The sequence below is a fragment of the Eschrichtius robustus genome, chromosome 1 (genome assembly GCF_028021215.1).
Source record: "Eschrichtius robustus isolate mEscRob2 chromosome 1, mEscRob2.pri, whole genome shotgun sequence".
NCBI classification, from domain to species: domain Eukaryota; kingdom Metazoa; phylum Chordata; class Mammalia; order Artiodactyla; family Eschrichtiidae; genus Eschrichtius; species Eschrichtius robustus.
In genome coordinates this window covers 62963616-62980433 of record NC_090824.1, presented here as the reverse complement: position 1 = coordinate 62980433, position 16818 = coordinate 62963616, and the positions used below count along the sequence as shown (strand labels likewise).

Genomic DNA, 16818 nt, shown 5'->3' with positions numbered 1-16818 from the left:
AATTAAATAATAGTTTATTAGTGGTAATAAAAGTGCTTAGGTAAAGAGACATTTCTCCAGTTCCCGTATCCTCAAAGAGGAGGAAAAAACCTCAGGCAAAAGACCTTTTCGTCTGACAGAAACATCTTGGATGGCCTGGGAGCTCAGACAATTACTTGGCGGGAAAAGAATAAATACAGACCAAATTCTCACAATCTGTTTCTGTTTAGTTTATAAACTGCGATCGACTCTGGCAGCTTTCGTGCGTTGTGGGACTTGAAGTCCAGAGGGGAGAAGTGATCAGGACTGTTGAACCTTGGAAGCCGGCGGCCCCTGCAGGTCTGAGCAGTAAGGACTACAACTCCCGACACATACCGCGAGGCCGCGCCGTAATTACCGGCAACCAACCGGATCCGAGCAGGACAAGCCCCCAGCCCCAGGCTCGGAGGACTGCCTCCACCAATGGCAGAGCTCCCACCGCAAAGCCTGTGGGTTAGGTTGTGAGGCTCCGGCGGGGGCGGGGAGGAGCCGAGGGGGTTCAGAAAAAGCTCGGCCGCCGGGTGGGTCGGGGCGTTCGGCGCGCCCTTCACTGAAGCGGCGGTGGCCGGGCTGGGCGCCGGGAGTGGGAAGCGACGGCGCGGCTGGAAAATGCCAGTCCATTCCCGAGGGGATAAGAAGGAGACGAACCATCACGATGAGATGGAGGTGGACTACGCCGAAAACGAGGGGAGCAGCTCCGAGGACGAGGACACCGAGAGCTCGTCGGTCTCCGAGGATGGAGATAGCTCAGGTACGCGACCCAGCGGGCTGGGACCCCGAGTCCTCGCGCCAGGCTAGCGACAGGCCGCTCTCCACACGCCGGGCAGCTGCGTCCTGCTGGGAGAGCGGGGAGGGGAGAGAGGGAAGGGGCGGAGACTGGCTCCCAGCTCTCCGTGGCACCCGGACTGTTCGCTGGGCGCTGCCCGGCTCCTGGCGGGTCCCAGTTGACGGGGCGGGGCGGGGCAGGGCGCGGGCCTGGACTCGCCCAGCTCCCGTACGCTGCGCGGTCCTGCTCGCGGTCCGCCCCGCCCTTGGGATCTCCGGGTAGTGCCCGGGGCTCTCCGGAGCGAGGAATGTGCCGCATCTTGTCTGGGAGACCCTGCAAATGCCTCCTCTCCCCAGACCACCGACTTCTTATTTTGCACCTTTGCAACTGTTACTTGTCAACGTGGGTGGGTTGTCGGAGCCGAGGGTAGATTTGTATTGGCTCTTGGCTGGTTTAGAATTTATTAATCTCAGCTTCCAAGTCAGCGTGTCAGTCAGCACTTGATATTAGTGCTCTTTCGAGGGGCTGACGTGGGAGCTGGACCGTTTACAGCATCTCTCTGCACTTGTCAAGACTAAGAAGAGCCTAACATCAGGGGTGGTTGGGGATCTTCATATGCTTATAAATTGGCTGATTTTTGGCAACTTTGAAATTCTCCAAATCCTTTCTTTCCTGCAATCTTTTCTAACTTTGGGCTATTTTAGGTTTGTTTTTTGTTTTTTCGGGTTTTTGAGGGGGGGAGGTGGGGTGAGGTAGAGGAGGGCAGGTTAACACCACAAGTGAATTTTTGCAAACTTTTAGTAATGGTTATTTTAAAAAAAATGGAATTTGTGATTACCTGGATTCTTTTCCTTTTATCCTATGATGAAGATGAGACGTATTTCTTTGTCTTGTCTTGATTTTGGCCATGTGAAGCAAGGATTGATGACAGGTTGATGACAGTCTGTCAGCACCCTGACACCCTCTTTTCAGGTTTCCCTTTCAAAGGAAACCTCCATGGAAGTATGTAATTTCAGTCAATAAATCAACCACCCCAAAATAATTATTTCTGAGTGACTTCCTTGTGCATTACTGGGTTCTACTCATTGTGAGCTATAAATAGTTATAATCTAACTGCAATTAAAGAGCTGTCATAGGTCACCACTTGATTAAATTGCCAAACAAATGCTTAACTATAAACAATACTGTAGGAATTGAGCAGAGGAAATCTTTTCAGTATAGGGTGGTCAGCAAAGGCTAGATGAGGAAGGTGGGGTTAACTAAATTACCTCGAAGAATGGGTAGAATTTGGATTGGAGTGGTAATGTTCAGGTGTTTGTATAGAACAGCGGTCCCCAACCTTTTTGGAACCAGGGACTAGTTTCGTGGAAGATAATTTTTCCACGGACCGGGGAGGGGGGGATGGTTTAGGGATGATTCAAGCGCATTACATTTATTGTGCACTTTATTTCTATTATTATTACATTGTAATATACAATGAAATAATTATGCAACTCACCATAATGCAGAGTCACTGGGAGCCCTGAGCTTGTTTTCCTGCAGCTAGATGGTCCCATCTGGGGGTGATGGGAGACAGTGACACCAGAAGTGTGTTGCTTATGTCCAGTCTACTCCGTGATCTCGTTTTGGCTTCTGTCACTGCAGAAAACCCTGCTTCATGAAGATAGGATGTTGGAAATGGAAGCAGGCTTTTCAGTGCTTTTGTGGCAATTTCAGGATATTCCGCCTTGACTTTAATCCAGACCGTATGGAGATTTGAAGTTGTCTCAAACATACTTTTAAGGCCACCGTCATTTGCGATCTCAAGCAGTTGATCCTCTTCTAGCATGGACAAAGTCGATTTCACCTGGCTTATTCACAAATGGGTCGTGGATCCATTTCTTCCCAGTTTGGGGGTCTTTTGTGGTTGGGAAGTAATGCTCAACTCTTTAGAAAGCTGAGATAGGTGATCATGCACCAGCTGGGAGAAAGAAGGCCCTGGTTCAGTCTCTTTCAAAATCTCTGCTAATGTTTGAAACATGTCAGAAATCCCATTGTTCACTCGTCGCCCCCATAATTCCAGTTTGGCTTTGAATGCAGCCACTTTATCTGCCGACTTGAACACAGTTGTCGTTCTCCCCTGAAGTGACAGATTGAGTTTGTTGAGCAGGTTGAATATGTCACACAAGTAAGTTTTGCGACCCATTCTGTGTCACTGAAATGTGCTGCCGTTGGTGAATGTTTTTCTAAAAGAAATCTCTGGAGCAGCTCTCATAACTCAAAAACTCTGGCCAGTGATCTACCTTTAGAAAGCCATCTCACTTCTGTGTATAAGAGAAGACGTGTGTGCTCTGCGTCCATCTCCTCACAGAGCTGCATGAAGAGACGTGAGTTAAGGACATGTACTTTAATGTGGTTGATAATTTTAATCATATCCTGAAAAATGTTGTTAAGTTCAGGTGACATTTTTTGGCTAGCCAGCATTTCTCTATGGATGACACAGTGCGTAGACTCACATTCAAAAGCGACCTCTTTGACCCGAGTAGTGAAACCAGAAAGCCGTCCAGTCTTGGCAGCCGCTCCGTCTGTGCATATACCGACACAAAATGACCAATTCAGTTTTCCTGATATGTAATCATTCAAAGACTTGAATAGTTCTGCAGCTGTGGTGTTGGTTGGCAACAAGAGTGCACATAACATACCCTCATGCACATCCTCCTGAAAAATATATCGCACAAAAACAAGCATTGTTGCCCTGTTGTCAATATTGGTAGATTCATCAACCTGGATTGTGTACCACGGTGACTCATTAATCCTAACAATTGTGCCTTGATATCCTGTGCTATTTCATCAATTCATCTAGTTACGGTGCTAGCCGGAAGAGGAACACATGCCACCTTTTGAACTGCATCCTCTCCTAAAAGTTCACGACAAACGTCCTTAGCAGCAGGCAAGATCAACTCTTCACCAATAGTAAAAGGCTTCTTAGCTTTAGCAATGCGTTTAGCCACTAAGAATGATGCTCTCAGTGCAGACACATTTGATGAAGTGGTGGCCTTCAGTAATTGCTTCTGTTCTTTGTGTTTACGTTTTTTTCTTTTGAAAAACTCCAAAGGCTTGTCTTTTAATGCAGGGTGCTTGCTGTCCATGTGGCGAAGCAGTTTTGAAGGTTTTATGGCTTCGTTGGATAGCCGGTCGCCACATATTATACAAAGTGGGCTTGGAAAATGTAAATCACCTGTTGCAACGAACCTGTAATTTAAGTAGGACTCTTGGTATTTTTTTTAAACTCAGCTTTCTTTTTGTTGGTAGTCTTAGGGTCTTCTGCTGTCTCATCATTGGGTCTTTCCCCCTTTTCAAAGAAGCTCTCCAGCGATATCTGTTTTTACTCACTTTGGCTAAGGTTAGCTTGTGGGCATACCAAAACTGTGACTGAGACAAGTGCGCAGTGCGGGAAAGAGGCACGGACGGAAGTGGTAAATAAAATAATGGGTGGGCCATGCACGGACTAAAATAAGTGTCGGATTCTGACTTAAAGCCTGCCACAAGATGCAGCTGTACAATTGAAGTACATCAACTCACTTGCCACTATAAAGCCTGCCATCAGATGCAGCTTAATTGTCACTTGCCACTCACTGATAGGGTTTTTAAAAAAAATTTTTTTAATTTTACTTATTTTTTGGCTGTGTTGGGTCTTCGTTGCTGCACGCAGGCTTTCTCTAGTTGCGGCAAATGGGGGCTATTCTTCATTGCAGTGCACGGGCTTCTTATTGCGGTGGCTTCTCTTGTTGCTGAGCACGGGCCCTAGAGCATGCGGGCTTCAGTAGTTGCGGTGTGTGGGCTCAGTAGTTGTGGCGTGCAGGCTCAGTAGTTGTGGCGCATGGGCTTAGTTGCTCTGCAGCATGTGGGATCTTCCTGGACCAGGGATAGAATCCATGTCCCCTGCATTGACAGGTGGGTTCTTAACCACTGTGCCACCAGGGAAGTCCCACTGACAGGGTTTTGATATGAGTCTGCAAGCAATTGATTTATTATGGTCTCTGTGCAAACTTATCTGCTAATGATAATCTGTATTCGCAGCCGCTCCCCAGCGCTAGCATCACCGCCTCAGCTCCACCTCAGATCATCAGGCATTAGATTCTCATAAGGAGCACGCAACCTAGATCCCTTGCATGCGCAGTTCACAGTAGGGTTCGAGCTCCTATGAGAATCTAATGCTGCCACTGATCTGACAGGAGGTGGAGCTCAGGCGGTAATGCGAGTGATGGGGAGGGGTTGTAAATACAGATGAAGTTTTGCTTGCTCACCGCTCACCTCCTGCTGTGGGGACCGGTTCCTAATGTGGTACCAGTCTATGGCCCGGGGGTTGGGGACCCCTGCTATAGAAGGAGGAATATAAGAAAAAGTGCAAAGGCCAGAGCTTAAGGCTTATTCAAAAAAGTGAGAAAACCAGTTTGGTTGGGAGAAGGATTTGAGCTAGAAAAGGAAAAGATATAGATGTGAAAGATTTCAAAAAAAGCAGAAAGTGGGATTGATGACTACAAGTTTAAGAGTCAAGGTAAGAAGAAAAACCCAGATACAAGGAGAATGGTGGTACCATGAACAGAAATAGAAAAGTAAAAGATTTGAGATGAAGGTGGACGATAGAGTATTACAGACATGTTTTTGAGGTCCTGATGGTATATTTAAGTCAGAGTGCCCAACTGACAGGTGGAAATGTGGCGTTGGGACCTGCCTGGTATGGGAAGCATAATTTGGAAGTCATCTGCCTAGTCATGAAAATAGGTGAGATTTCAAAAGTGAGGAATACAGAGAAAGAACGTCTATACTATATGTGAATACATTTCCTAGATCTGTAAAACATTTTATCTTCAAGTGTTCTTTGTTTTTTTTTTTTATTTTAATTTTTATGGGAGCTAGGATCTCACAAAATGACATCTATTTACTAAAATTCTGCCTCTCTAATTTTTATGTTGACCCTTGTGATTTTTCACTGTTTTTTATTCTATCCCAGAAAGTAATGAACAACTTAATTTGTGAAAAATGTAATAATAATTTGAACTACAAGTCAGATTTTTTAAGTGCAAAGAAATTATTTAAATCAGTTTTGCAGTTTTGCATGTTGTGAAAGCATTTCTTTTCTACCATATGTCTTGCATGTTAAACTTCCACAGTTTTATGCTTCTCCAACCTTGGTACTGGGCCAGTCCTAAGGCTACAGAAAAACTATCCAGAGATATTGGGGAGTGAGTCATCTTGAGGGACCACGTTTTAAATAGCCAAGGAATAAGCTATTAGGAGCCAGAAATAATTTTAATCTGTTTCAGAAAAGTTAAAAAAAAATTGTATGCTTCCTCACTATTCAAAGATAACTGAATATAATTTAACTCTTTCTCATAGTTTGACCTTTATTTGATGATGATCAATATGCACATCATTTTGAGCTTCAATTATTCTGATGTTGTCAACTGTATGTGATGTAAAAATAGAAGATATGAAATATAGGACAGAGCTGGTAACTAACAGTTGCTTTCCTTGAAAAGTTTGCTTGTTTTTCTTATTTTCCTCTTTCTCACTGACTGACAGTAATTTGGGGAGAGGGATCAATGGGAATATAAGAGTAGGAGACCAAGATATTCTGTGGTAAACATAATGAGATTAGTCTTCTTTTTTATTTGACTGGCAAATCATCTATGTGAGCAGTGCTGAAAGAAGAATTCCGTAAGTGTGTTTGAGCAATATTAACCTTTAAAGGACATAAACATCTTGGTGCTTAAGTTTTCGTGATTTGGTGGAAAACAGACCAAAAGTGGGTTAATTACTTCATAGTCACAGTTTAATGTCAGCCCTTTAAAATGATTTAAAAATGAATAAAAATAAGAAGGTCTAGAGACTGTTATAGTTTTAATTCATCTGTACTTTAGGTTAAAATCTAAAGTGGAAATTATTTTTGGTAAATATGTATTTTAAGACTGAATATAGGCCTTGCATATCTAACTTCATATTTCAGTTTTTTCTTTTTTTTTTTTACCATTTGAGTTAACATTCAGATATATTTGGAACATAAAATTAATTTTATCTTTGATATTTGCCTTTTACTAACAGAAATGGATGATGAAGACTGTGAAAGAAGAAGAATGGAATGTTTAGATGAAATGTCCAATCTTGAAAAACAGTTTACCGATCTCAAGGATCAGTAAGTAGTGACTTCAGAAGGTCATTGTCACCGAATCTCAACCTTGTCACGTGTACACTAGCATGAGAGAAATTATATTCACTCTAGACTATTTTCCTTTTCGTATTTTATGGGACCGACTGATCTGAAAAAGGCTTCGACTGTTGTTTGCCTGCTGAAGACCTCATTAACTAATCAAGGGTTTTGAGGCTGTTTTTTGGGGGGATATAATAAGATTTTTATGTGGGGTTGGTAATGAAAATGTTTTCCTGGGTTGTTGCACCCTTGATTCTAATCTGCTTCATTCATTCCTTTGTTAAATAATTGGATAAAGATAGCATTTTAAAATTGTGAGAATAAGAGAGATATTTCCCAAAGATGGCATAGTGATTTTTGTTTATATCTTAACATTGGGTAATATATACATTATGTGTTTTCACATGCATTATTTAGTTTGCTTCTCTGTAAGGTTGGGAGATAGTCTTATCTCTAATTTACACGTGAGAAGATTGATGCTTAGAGAGGTTAAGTGATTTGTTCATAGTTCTTCAGAAAGTGATAAATTAAGCCAGGCTTTCTGCCTCCTAGTGCAGAAAGTGCTATGGTGTCCCTTCCACTAAGGCACATTACTTTGGAGGAACTGTAGTGGAATAGAAAGAGCATAGGCTCTGAATCCAGGCTTTCTTGACAGATTTCAAAGGTATAATAAGAGATTCTTTATTATCTACTGTAAAGATTGAATGAGCAGTATGTAAAATTCTCAGCCATTTGCCTGGCATGTAGTGTGTGTTTATTAGATACTATTTTTTTTCCCCTCCTTATAATGCCAGAACTCTTATGTAAAGTTGGTAACGCAAGAATGGGCCCCAGTGATTTGAGAGAACAGAATAGATGCAGATGCGGATTAAAAAAAATCTTAAAGGTGAGCTTTCAGTTTGGAACTTGCTGGCGAGGTTATGGGACATGCTACATTTTAGGAATTGTAAATGGAAGTGAGAAACTTCTGAGACTATAGACACCTTAACTTATTCAGAAGCTGGCTCTTCAGTTTATGAATCCTTCGTGATTTTGCTGCTTATTCCTTTTCTCCTACTTCTTCCCTAGAGAGGCCCAAAGAAGAGATGAAAGCCCATTTAATATCTGGAATTGCCAGACTTAAATAAGACAGATTTGGTTACCATATGAATCCTGCTGGATTTATGCCATTTCTGGTCTTAACTTTCATTGGTATTAGAGATGAATATATAGATAACGTTCCATGCTAGTGCAACAAGTTAATATAAGCAATCCAAAATAATCCAAGGTTTAAAATTTTGGCTTTAAAAAACATGATATTTTCTTATTCTAAAGATTTATATTATTAATTTGAAATTAAAATAGTTTGGATCCCCAGGAATCCATTATTTGGGCAACATGGAGAGTTCATTCAGTTCATTTGGGATCATTCTGGAAAAGAGGAAGCAAATTTGTATTTTTGTATTTTAGCACAAGTAATCCGTGAATGAATAATTCTTAAACAATTATTTAAGATATACCTATTGAGCTTTTAAAGTGCCTTTTATGGTTATCCAAGAAATGAAAATTGTTGTAAAGCTCTAGTATAATATATTACGTAGGAGAACTTTGCGTCTAGTGAGTAATTTTGTCTAATCTTGTTCACCTTGGGGCAGGCAATTGTCTTGATTTTTACTTTCTCATGGCTCACTATGACCACCAGCCAGTTCCCCCTACCAGCTTTATTCATTTCTGAAAGTGTTAAAAGTAGACCCATTACCACTATTTAATAGGATTCTTTCTCAAGGAATTGGAATCTAGAAATATGTTTTAGAAAAGAAAAATCTTGGCACCAGGTTTATAATTATTTTTTTGTCTTGCCCCATTGCTTGTTTTTTATTTTTATCTTGTCATACTGTGTATCTCTGTAAGCTGTCTCAAATCCTCTTTGGAAGAGGTGGGTAATATAATAAAAATAATAGTAATAGTAATAAATATCCTGCTTTGCCTGTTCTGCTACTACAGGGCACAGTAGCAGTCCTTTCCTAAGGTAGAAAATCCACAATTTGCAGTTTGTAAAATGGTGGAAGGTGAGTTCTTCCACCTCCTTAAAAAGATAGAGGAACTTGTGCCATCCAAGTTTCCATTCATTTCAGTGTTCAACATCCAACAAACATTAATTGAGCTTCTATTCTGTGAATAGTATTGTGGTTGCTGCTGAGGGACTCATGATCCTTGCCTTTGATGAGTTTATACTTGGATTCCAAGGCTGTAGAAATTATACTGATTTTGAGGAATCTATTCTTTTAAAAGTGAGCTAATAGAATATTGTTAATTCACATATCCTCTTCATTCAAGATGTTCACCTATTCAGGATACCTTATCAATATTTTGTATGAGTTTGATGTTTTTCAGGGACAGTCATCTTTTTTATCAGATTTTTAGCATTTTGCCTGAAGTTGTATTTATAAGTTCAAAAACTATAAGTATCATGTTGTACTTTTCTGACTTTACACATTGTATGTTGAGTTTTAGAAAAATTTAACCCAGATGTGATAATGTATTATTTTGACAGTTAATTCAGATAATTTTTCCCTTTTTGTTTAAAAAAAAGAATAGTTATTGTATTAACACTCAAATTTGCTTTATTCCTTTAGAATCATTGTATAAATCTCTATGCTAATTATAATGACCAATAATAGACAATTAATATTAGTTGCCTTAATTGTATTAGTTTATATTTTCAAGAGGAAAGAGTGGAATTTTATATGAAAGCCAGGTAGCATCATGTTTTCAATAGCCAACTGCTATTTATACTAACACCTACAAGCATAAGCAGTGGTTTCTTTTGGAAGTTACTAGATTCCATCCTTGTGATGTATATGACATATTCTTCACCTATGATGAGTAATAAATGGCCAAAAAAATTTTACAAAATAATCTTAAATTGTTTGTCTGCTTTGAAATTTTAGGATATCCTTGAAATGCCACAAAACCAGGGTTAGAAGTGCCTTTCATAAAGAACGACAATTTAAACATTTTCCTGTTAAAAAAGAGTTAGTTCTGTCCTGCAGGATTATTGCTAAAAATAAACATTGAGTTGTCTCACATACTGTCTTTGATAATCAAGCTAAAGGTATTGGGATGACAGCTGGTAAATTAGGAGTATTTGTATGTGGACTCATAAATAGAGCAACAGGGATTCCTTGCCCCACTTTTCACTTCCCCATCTGTTGAGCAACTCATATTGTTATAGCTTCTTCATTTGCAGTCTAGAAGAACTGAGTATGCCAGATCACAAGTTCTCTAGCCATTGGTTTTACCTTCATCACTCTACTTCCTCTTTGTTCTTTTAAAAATCAAGTAGGCTGCATATTGTAATACTGACTGCTTTTCAGGAAACTTTGAGAGGAGACAGGGAATTATTTATTTTTGACAGCTAGTAATGCCTGTATCTAAATTATTCAAAATGATTTTTTTTTAAACTCAGTGTCTCTTAGAATTGATTTATTCTGCAGTTAAAACAAAAACATCTAGAGTGACCAAAAGTGGTTATTTCAGTTGTATTTTTTGTATTGTAAGTTAACCATTAAAGAGTGATATATCTAAAAAATAGAAAGACATTTCTTTGTGATTATGTGCATAAAGTCAAGTAATGTAACTGCGTTCTTCTCTTCACTTGAGATCAAGGCAAAAATACATTTGGTAGGCTATTAGAATATGAATGATATTAAGAAGAGAATGTATAGAAGTGGTAAATTGTTAGCCTTTGTTGGGCTTTTAAAATTAATATCTTAATTTTTGCTTTGTTAAGACTTTATAAAGAACGATTAAGTCAGGTGGATGCAAAACTACAAGAAGTCATAGCTGGAAAAGCACCAGAATATTTGGAACCACTGGCAACTTTACAAGAAAATATGCAAATTCGTACAAAGGTAGCAGGTAGGAAAGTGAAACATCTTTTCCATATAGTAGAATATGAACTCTTCAATAGACTTAAAAGGTGTTTATCAAGTGAGCGGTTGTTGTTAATGGAAGTACAACTGTATTTACATTGACCAGAGTATTTCACTGTCAGTCAGCCCACAGTTATTTATTAAATGCCTCATGCTTTTCTCTGCTACTGTAGGGGCTTGAAAAAAGAAAAAAAGCCCTCAAATTGCTCACAGTGTTGTTGAGAGGGTACTTCCACATGTGAAACAATTAGAAACCATGATACTTTCATTAAGAGATACTGTTACTATCGCAGTTTAATTTCCTATTAAGGTTCAATTTAAGTCCTCTTAGTATTTTTCATCTGTAAGAGTGATAAGGATTTTTTATTTGTAAAAACATTTTTTAAATGTTTGATCAGGATGTTAAAGAACAGGGAATTAGCCTTCAAACCTACAATTTAGTCATGAGTTTTTTATTTTGATAAGTTTGGTGACTCATTTGTGGCTATGAATAAATGAAGATGTACTATATTTGTGTGGTTAAATTTCAGTCTTCTGTTTGTAACTGGGATCTGGCCTCAGAATTGTGTCCTACCACGCATAACAAGGGGTATATCTATTTGAAGGTCACTTAATGATTTTTCATAGTCAAACTAAAAACTGAAATTTAATTACTGGAGATGCTGATTGTTTTCTTTTTGAGGGACACTAATTGATCCTCATGTACCTGTTATATAATACCTAAGGCATTGTTGATAATAGGTTCTTTTTGGACTAAATCCACCTTAAACCAAATTTTATTCTTGAGTGCTTAATATTAAGTATGTAGATGACGTGATGCTTAATCTGCTGTCTTTGCATATTGGCTTAGCACACCCTTAAAAGTAAACATGTCCTTAATTTTCCTGGACATTCTAAAAGCACTAAGTGAGACTTAGTGGATGTTTAGGAAATATTACTTCAGTCAATTATTCACTTTTCTACTAGGCAGCCTCCTTTACTTTTTGATTGTACAAAAAGTAGTGTGTGTGAATGTGTTGCTGATGGCATAGTTCCAGATATCTGTCCCTTGCCTTTTCTATACAAGAAACAGAATTACATTTCTAGGGGCAACTATGGCATAGAGTTAAGCATATACATCTAGACCTGTTTGTTTGCCATTTTTGTGATGGCATGTTTGCATGACCATGGTGCCTATTTTATGCTGTTGTCTTGGTACCTCTAAGTTAAACTCACTTGAGTATCCATTCTCTAGGTAAAGCCCTGTTAGGAGCATGCAAACCTCATATCAGTTTATAAATTTTGTTATATTAGTTTCTACATTTAATCCTCTTGGAAACTTTGGACTCTGAAAATAAATAATAGTTAAAAACTAGTGGTTTTGATTGTTATGGTATCCAGTTGTTACTTTGAGTATATATGATTAAGAAACCAGAGCTTATTGACTCTGTTTCCCTTATGAATCCCAAGAGATTGTTTTTCATAGGTGAAGAGTTTTATTTTCATTTTAATCATTCTCTATCAAACATTTAGGAGTATTCTTTAGAAAAATGGGTAAGGACTAAAAATTGCAGTGTAGTTTTTTTCTAGCACTTAAACTCTTAGTTTTCTAGTCTTCTTTGATATATATTTTAACTGAGCCTTTTATTTTTAGTTTTTAAAGGTAAAGTTAGACTCACTTGCCAATTTCTTCTTGATTCATCTGATAAAATAGTTAGGACAGAATTCGTGTAGGGAAGTGATATTGAAACTCCTTATTGCTAACATAATCAGAGTAATTGTGTTTGGTTGCAGGAATCTATAGAGAGCTCTGCTTAGAATCTGTAAAGAACAAATATGAATGTGAAATTCAAGCTTCTCGCCAGCATTGTGAGGTACTGTTACTTTGCTTAACTTTTAAGCTGATTTCAACTCTTCAACTCTTCTTATGAGTACAGCAGTTAAAATAGTAAATAAACTAAATGAAACAAAATTAAATAGTACTTTAGCTCAGCACTTGTACATTTTTTTTTTTTTAAATACAGTTGCACTGGAAGCTGTATTGGAAATAGGACACAAAGAAAGGACCATAGGAGAGAGCTAAGTGATATAATTTTAGAAGTTTTTCAACTGTTACCTTAAAAAGACTTTGTAATGATTATGTCATCTGGCATCACTGAAAATAGTATAATTAGTATAATATTCAAGGCTCAAAAAATGTATATCCAGTAGTACAGTTAGAAAGTTGGGCTATATTAATTTCTCAATTTCTAGATCTGTTTCCACATCTTAGGGCAAAATTCTCTATGGGGAAAAAATAAATTCTGTATGTTCCATTTATTTTGAATAGCGTTTGAAAACATAGTGCTGATTTTGCAGATAACTTTTCATAAAACCTAGATAAGATCATAAGTATACTAGTGAAAATAAGAGGACGCGTTCTATGATGATTCTTATCTTACTTTAATGTACCATATCTTTATAAATCATTAAAATACTAAGAGTATATAGGTATAAAAATGATGGAGCTTGTTTCATTTTCTTGGTTATAATTGAGGTGAAACATCTTTTGGTGTTTACTGGCTGCTTGGATTTTCTTTCCTAAGAAGTGCCTGTTCATATCTTTTGCCTTTACTTTGGGCTTTTAGTCTTTTCCTCATTGACTGTAGAGGTTCTTTATATATTCTGGATACAAATGCATTGCTGGTTATATGCTTTGCAAATATTTTTACCCAGACAATGGAATATCTTTTCACTTTTTCTGATGACCTTATGAACAAAATTTTACATTTTAATGTAGTTGAATTTATCATCTTTCCTTTATGATAGATGCTTTTTGTGTCTTCCCCACTTTGAGGTAAAATGATGTATTTTCTTTTAAAAGTTGAAATTTTGCTTTTTAACAGTTAGATTGCTAAACTGCCTTTAATTAATTTTTATGTGTGGTTAAAGTATGGCTCTAATTTTACTTTTTTGCATATGGATAGGTAATTCTCAACTCTCTTTATTATATTCTTCATTGTTTTCCACTAATCAGCAATCCCATCTCTTTTTTATAGAAAATATCCACATATGTGCTGGCTTGTTTTTAGCTTTTTTTCCTTTGTTCCATTGGTCTGTTTGGCTCTTTCTGCACCAGTATCACAGTATCATTTTTTACAGCTTTCAGTCTAGTAAGTCTTAGTCACTCAATACCCTAATAATTTTATCTTGCTCTTTTCCTTCTTACAGTTGTTATTGTTAATTTTTTTTGTTTTTTAGTAAAAACTTTTAAAAAATTGCTTTTTTATTTTCTGCTGCTGCATAGAAAAGTAATTTTGTATATTGATATTATATCCAATCTTATCTACCTCTCTTAATTTTAATAATTTAATTACAGATTCTTAGATTGTCCATGTAGATAATAATGTCATTTGTGAATAATGGCAACTTTTTTCTTTTTTCTTCCTTTCTGATCTCTCTTTTTTTTTTTTTTTAATTTTATTTATTTTTGGCTGTGTTGGGTCTTCGTTGTTGCGCGCGGGCTTTCACTAGTTGCGGTAAGCGGGGGCTACTCTTTGTTGTGGTGTGCGGGCTTCTCATTGTGGTGGCCTCTCTTGTTGTGGAGCACGGGCTATAGGCACGCAGGCTTCAGTAGTTGCAGCATGGTGGGCGCAGTAATTGTGGCTCTCGGGCTCTAGAGCGCAGGGTCAGTAGTTGTGGCACACGGGCTTAGTTGCTCTGGGTCTGGGATCTTCCCGGACCAGGGATCAAACCCATGTCCCCTGCAGTGGCAGGCAGATTCTTAACCACTGCGCCACCAGGGAAGTCCTCTGATCTTTTCTTATTTGTTTTTCTTGTCTTAATGGCACTGATAGAACCTCTAGTACATGTTGGAATAGAAGCAGTGAAAGCCAGTCATTATTGTGTTCTTGATTTTAAGGGAATGCTTCTAATGGTTTCCCAATTAGTATGATACTTGCTGTTTGTTTTTTTTTTTTTTTTTAAAGTTTGTTTTATTTATTTATTTATTTATGGCTGTATTGGGTCTTCGTTTCTGTGCGAGGGCTTTCTCTAGTTGCGGCAAGCGGGGGCCACTCTTCATCGCGGTGCGCGGGCCTCTCACTATCGCGGCCTCTCTTGTTGCGGAGCACAGGCTCCAGACGCGCAGGCTCAGTAATTGTGGCTCACGGGCCCAGTTGCTCCGCGGCATGTGGGATCTTCCCAGACCAGGGCTCGAACCCGTGTCCCCTGCATTGGCAGGCAGACTCTCAACCACTGCGCCACCAGGGAAGCCCCTTGCTGTTTGGTTTTAATAAATACTCTTTTTATCAAGTTAAGGGAACTTATTTCTTTTTTTCTAAGAATTTTCCATAAATATTGTTAGACTTTATTAAATACTTTGCGTCTGTTGAATTAGTCATATTTTTTGCACTTAAATTATTAATGTATTTTCTAATGTTAAACTGTCCTTTGATTCCTGGAATGATTATTTTTCTTGTGCATTACCAGATTCATTTTGATGATATTTTGTTTAGAAGCTTCATTTCTATGTTAATAAGTGAGATTTAATTTTTAATTCTTGTACTGTCTTTGATTCCAAGATTCATAAAATAAGTTAGGAATATTCCATATTTTTCTCTTCTATAGAAGTATATATTTAACATTACAATCTTCCGTTCCATTAGTGCTTAGTACATCTTGTCTTTATGCTGCATTTTTGAGAACAATCTCATAGTAGGGTTGCAAGAAGGTACAAAAGAACTTTTTTGGTGAACGTGAGAATGAGTTGGCAACATAATGCTCCATAACCCCTGAATACTGTAATGAATATTTCAAACAAATGAGGGATGTTCTCTTACATAACCACACTAAAATCATCAAAATCAGGAAATGTACATTGATATTGTTACTACCATCTGATCTTCAGACTCCATTTAAGTTTTAGCAGTCTTCCCTATAGCAGTCTTTATAGCAAAGAGATCCAGTTCAGAATCACATGTTATCTTTGTCATTGCATTTAATTGTCCTGTCTCTTCAGTCTCCTTCAATGTGGAACAATACCTCAGTCTTCCCTTGGTTTTTTTAATGATCTTTACATTTTTGAAAATTTCAGGCCAGTTATATTATAGAATGTTCCTCAATTTTGAGTTGGTCTGCTGTTTCTTCATGATTAGAACCAGGTTTTGTATCTTTGGTAGGAGTATCACAGCAATGATGCTGTGTTCTTCTCATTGAATTCTAACAGGCAGTGCACAATTTTGATATGTACCATGATAGGTTATGTACACTCTGATCACTTGGTTTAAGTGATGTCTTCTAGGTTTTTCTCAGTATACTTACTTTTTCTCATTGTGATTAGTAAGTATTTAGTGGAGAAGTACTTTGAAACTGCAAATATCTCATTCCTCATAACACTTTCAATTTATTCATTTATTTATTTATATAAGTATGTGCATTGTTTCCTCACTCTTTTTGTTTTTTGTCTGCTTCATCTTTCAGTTACTGAGGGAGGTGAGCAGAATTTCTCTCTGTGATGGTGGATTTGTTAATACCTCCTTGTATTTATTTCTTTTATTTTCTTTTTGATATTAGTTTTCTTTCATTTCCTAAGAAAATTCACATACTCTTCTTTTCAATATAGTAAAGTCATTCATAATTTGAAATCTGGAGGCCAAAGGTGCTAATGATGAGATGCCTCACAATGCATGTCCACTGTCTCAGGTTCCTTTGGTCAAAAAGGATTGTACAGTCCCAGAGACATTGAATGCTCATGATTCCAGAGCACCCAGTTGAAACTTATCTCCCATGGAATTTCTTTCATCTTTTTCTTTGTTTTGTTTTATTTTTTTCCTTTTTTCCTCTGTCTTCTGTCCTCCCTTCCTTCTTTCCTTCCTTCTTCCCTTCTTCCTTCCCCCCTTTCTTCCTTCCCAACCCCCAACCCTCTCTCTCTCTTTCTTTCTCTCTTTTTTAAATTGGGGTAAGAACACTTA

The 16818-nt window shown here is 38.0% G+C and overlaps 1 protein-coding gene across 1 annotated transcript in view; it reads left to right on the top strand.

Moving 5' to 3' along the window:
* Positions 1 to 402: 402 nt before the first annotated feature.
* The window catches only part of BRMS1L (BRMS1 like transcriptional repressor), a 38958-nt gene continuing 22542 nt past the window's right edge, over positions 403 to 16818 (top strand). The window contains exons 1-4 of the mRNA XM_068546038.1: positions 403 to 769; positions 6869 to 6959; positions 10747 to 10874; positions 12662 to 12741. Of these exons, the coding sequence (XP_068402139.1) occupies positions 628 to 769; positions 6869 to 6959; positions 10747 to 10874; positions 12662 to 12741 (441 nt within the window). The 5' untranslated portion in view covers positions 403 to 627. The remainder of the gene's footprint in view (positions 770 to 6868; positions 6960 to 10746; positions 10875 to 12661; positions 12742 to 16818) is intronic.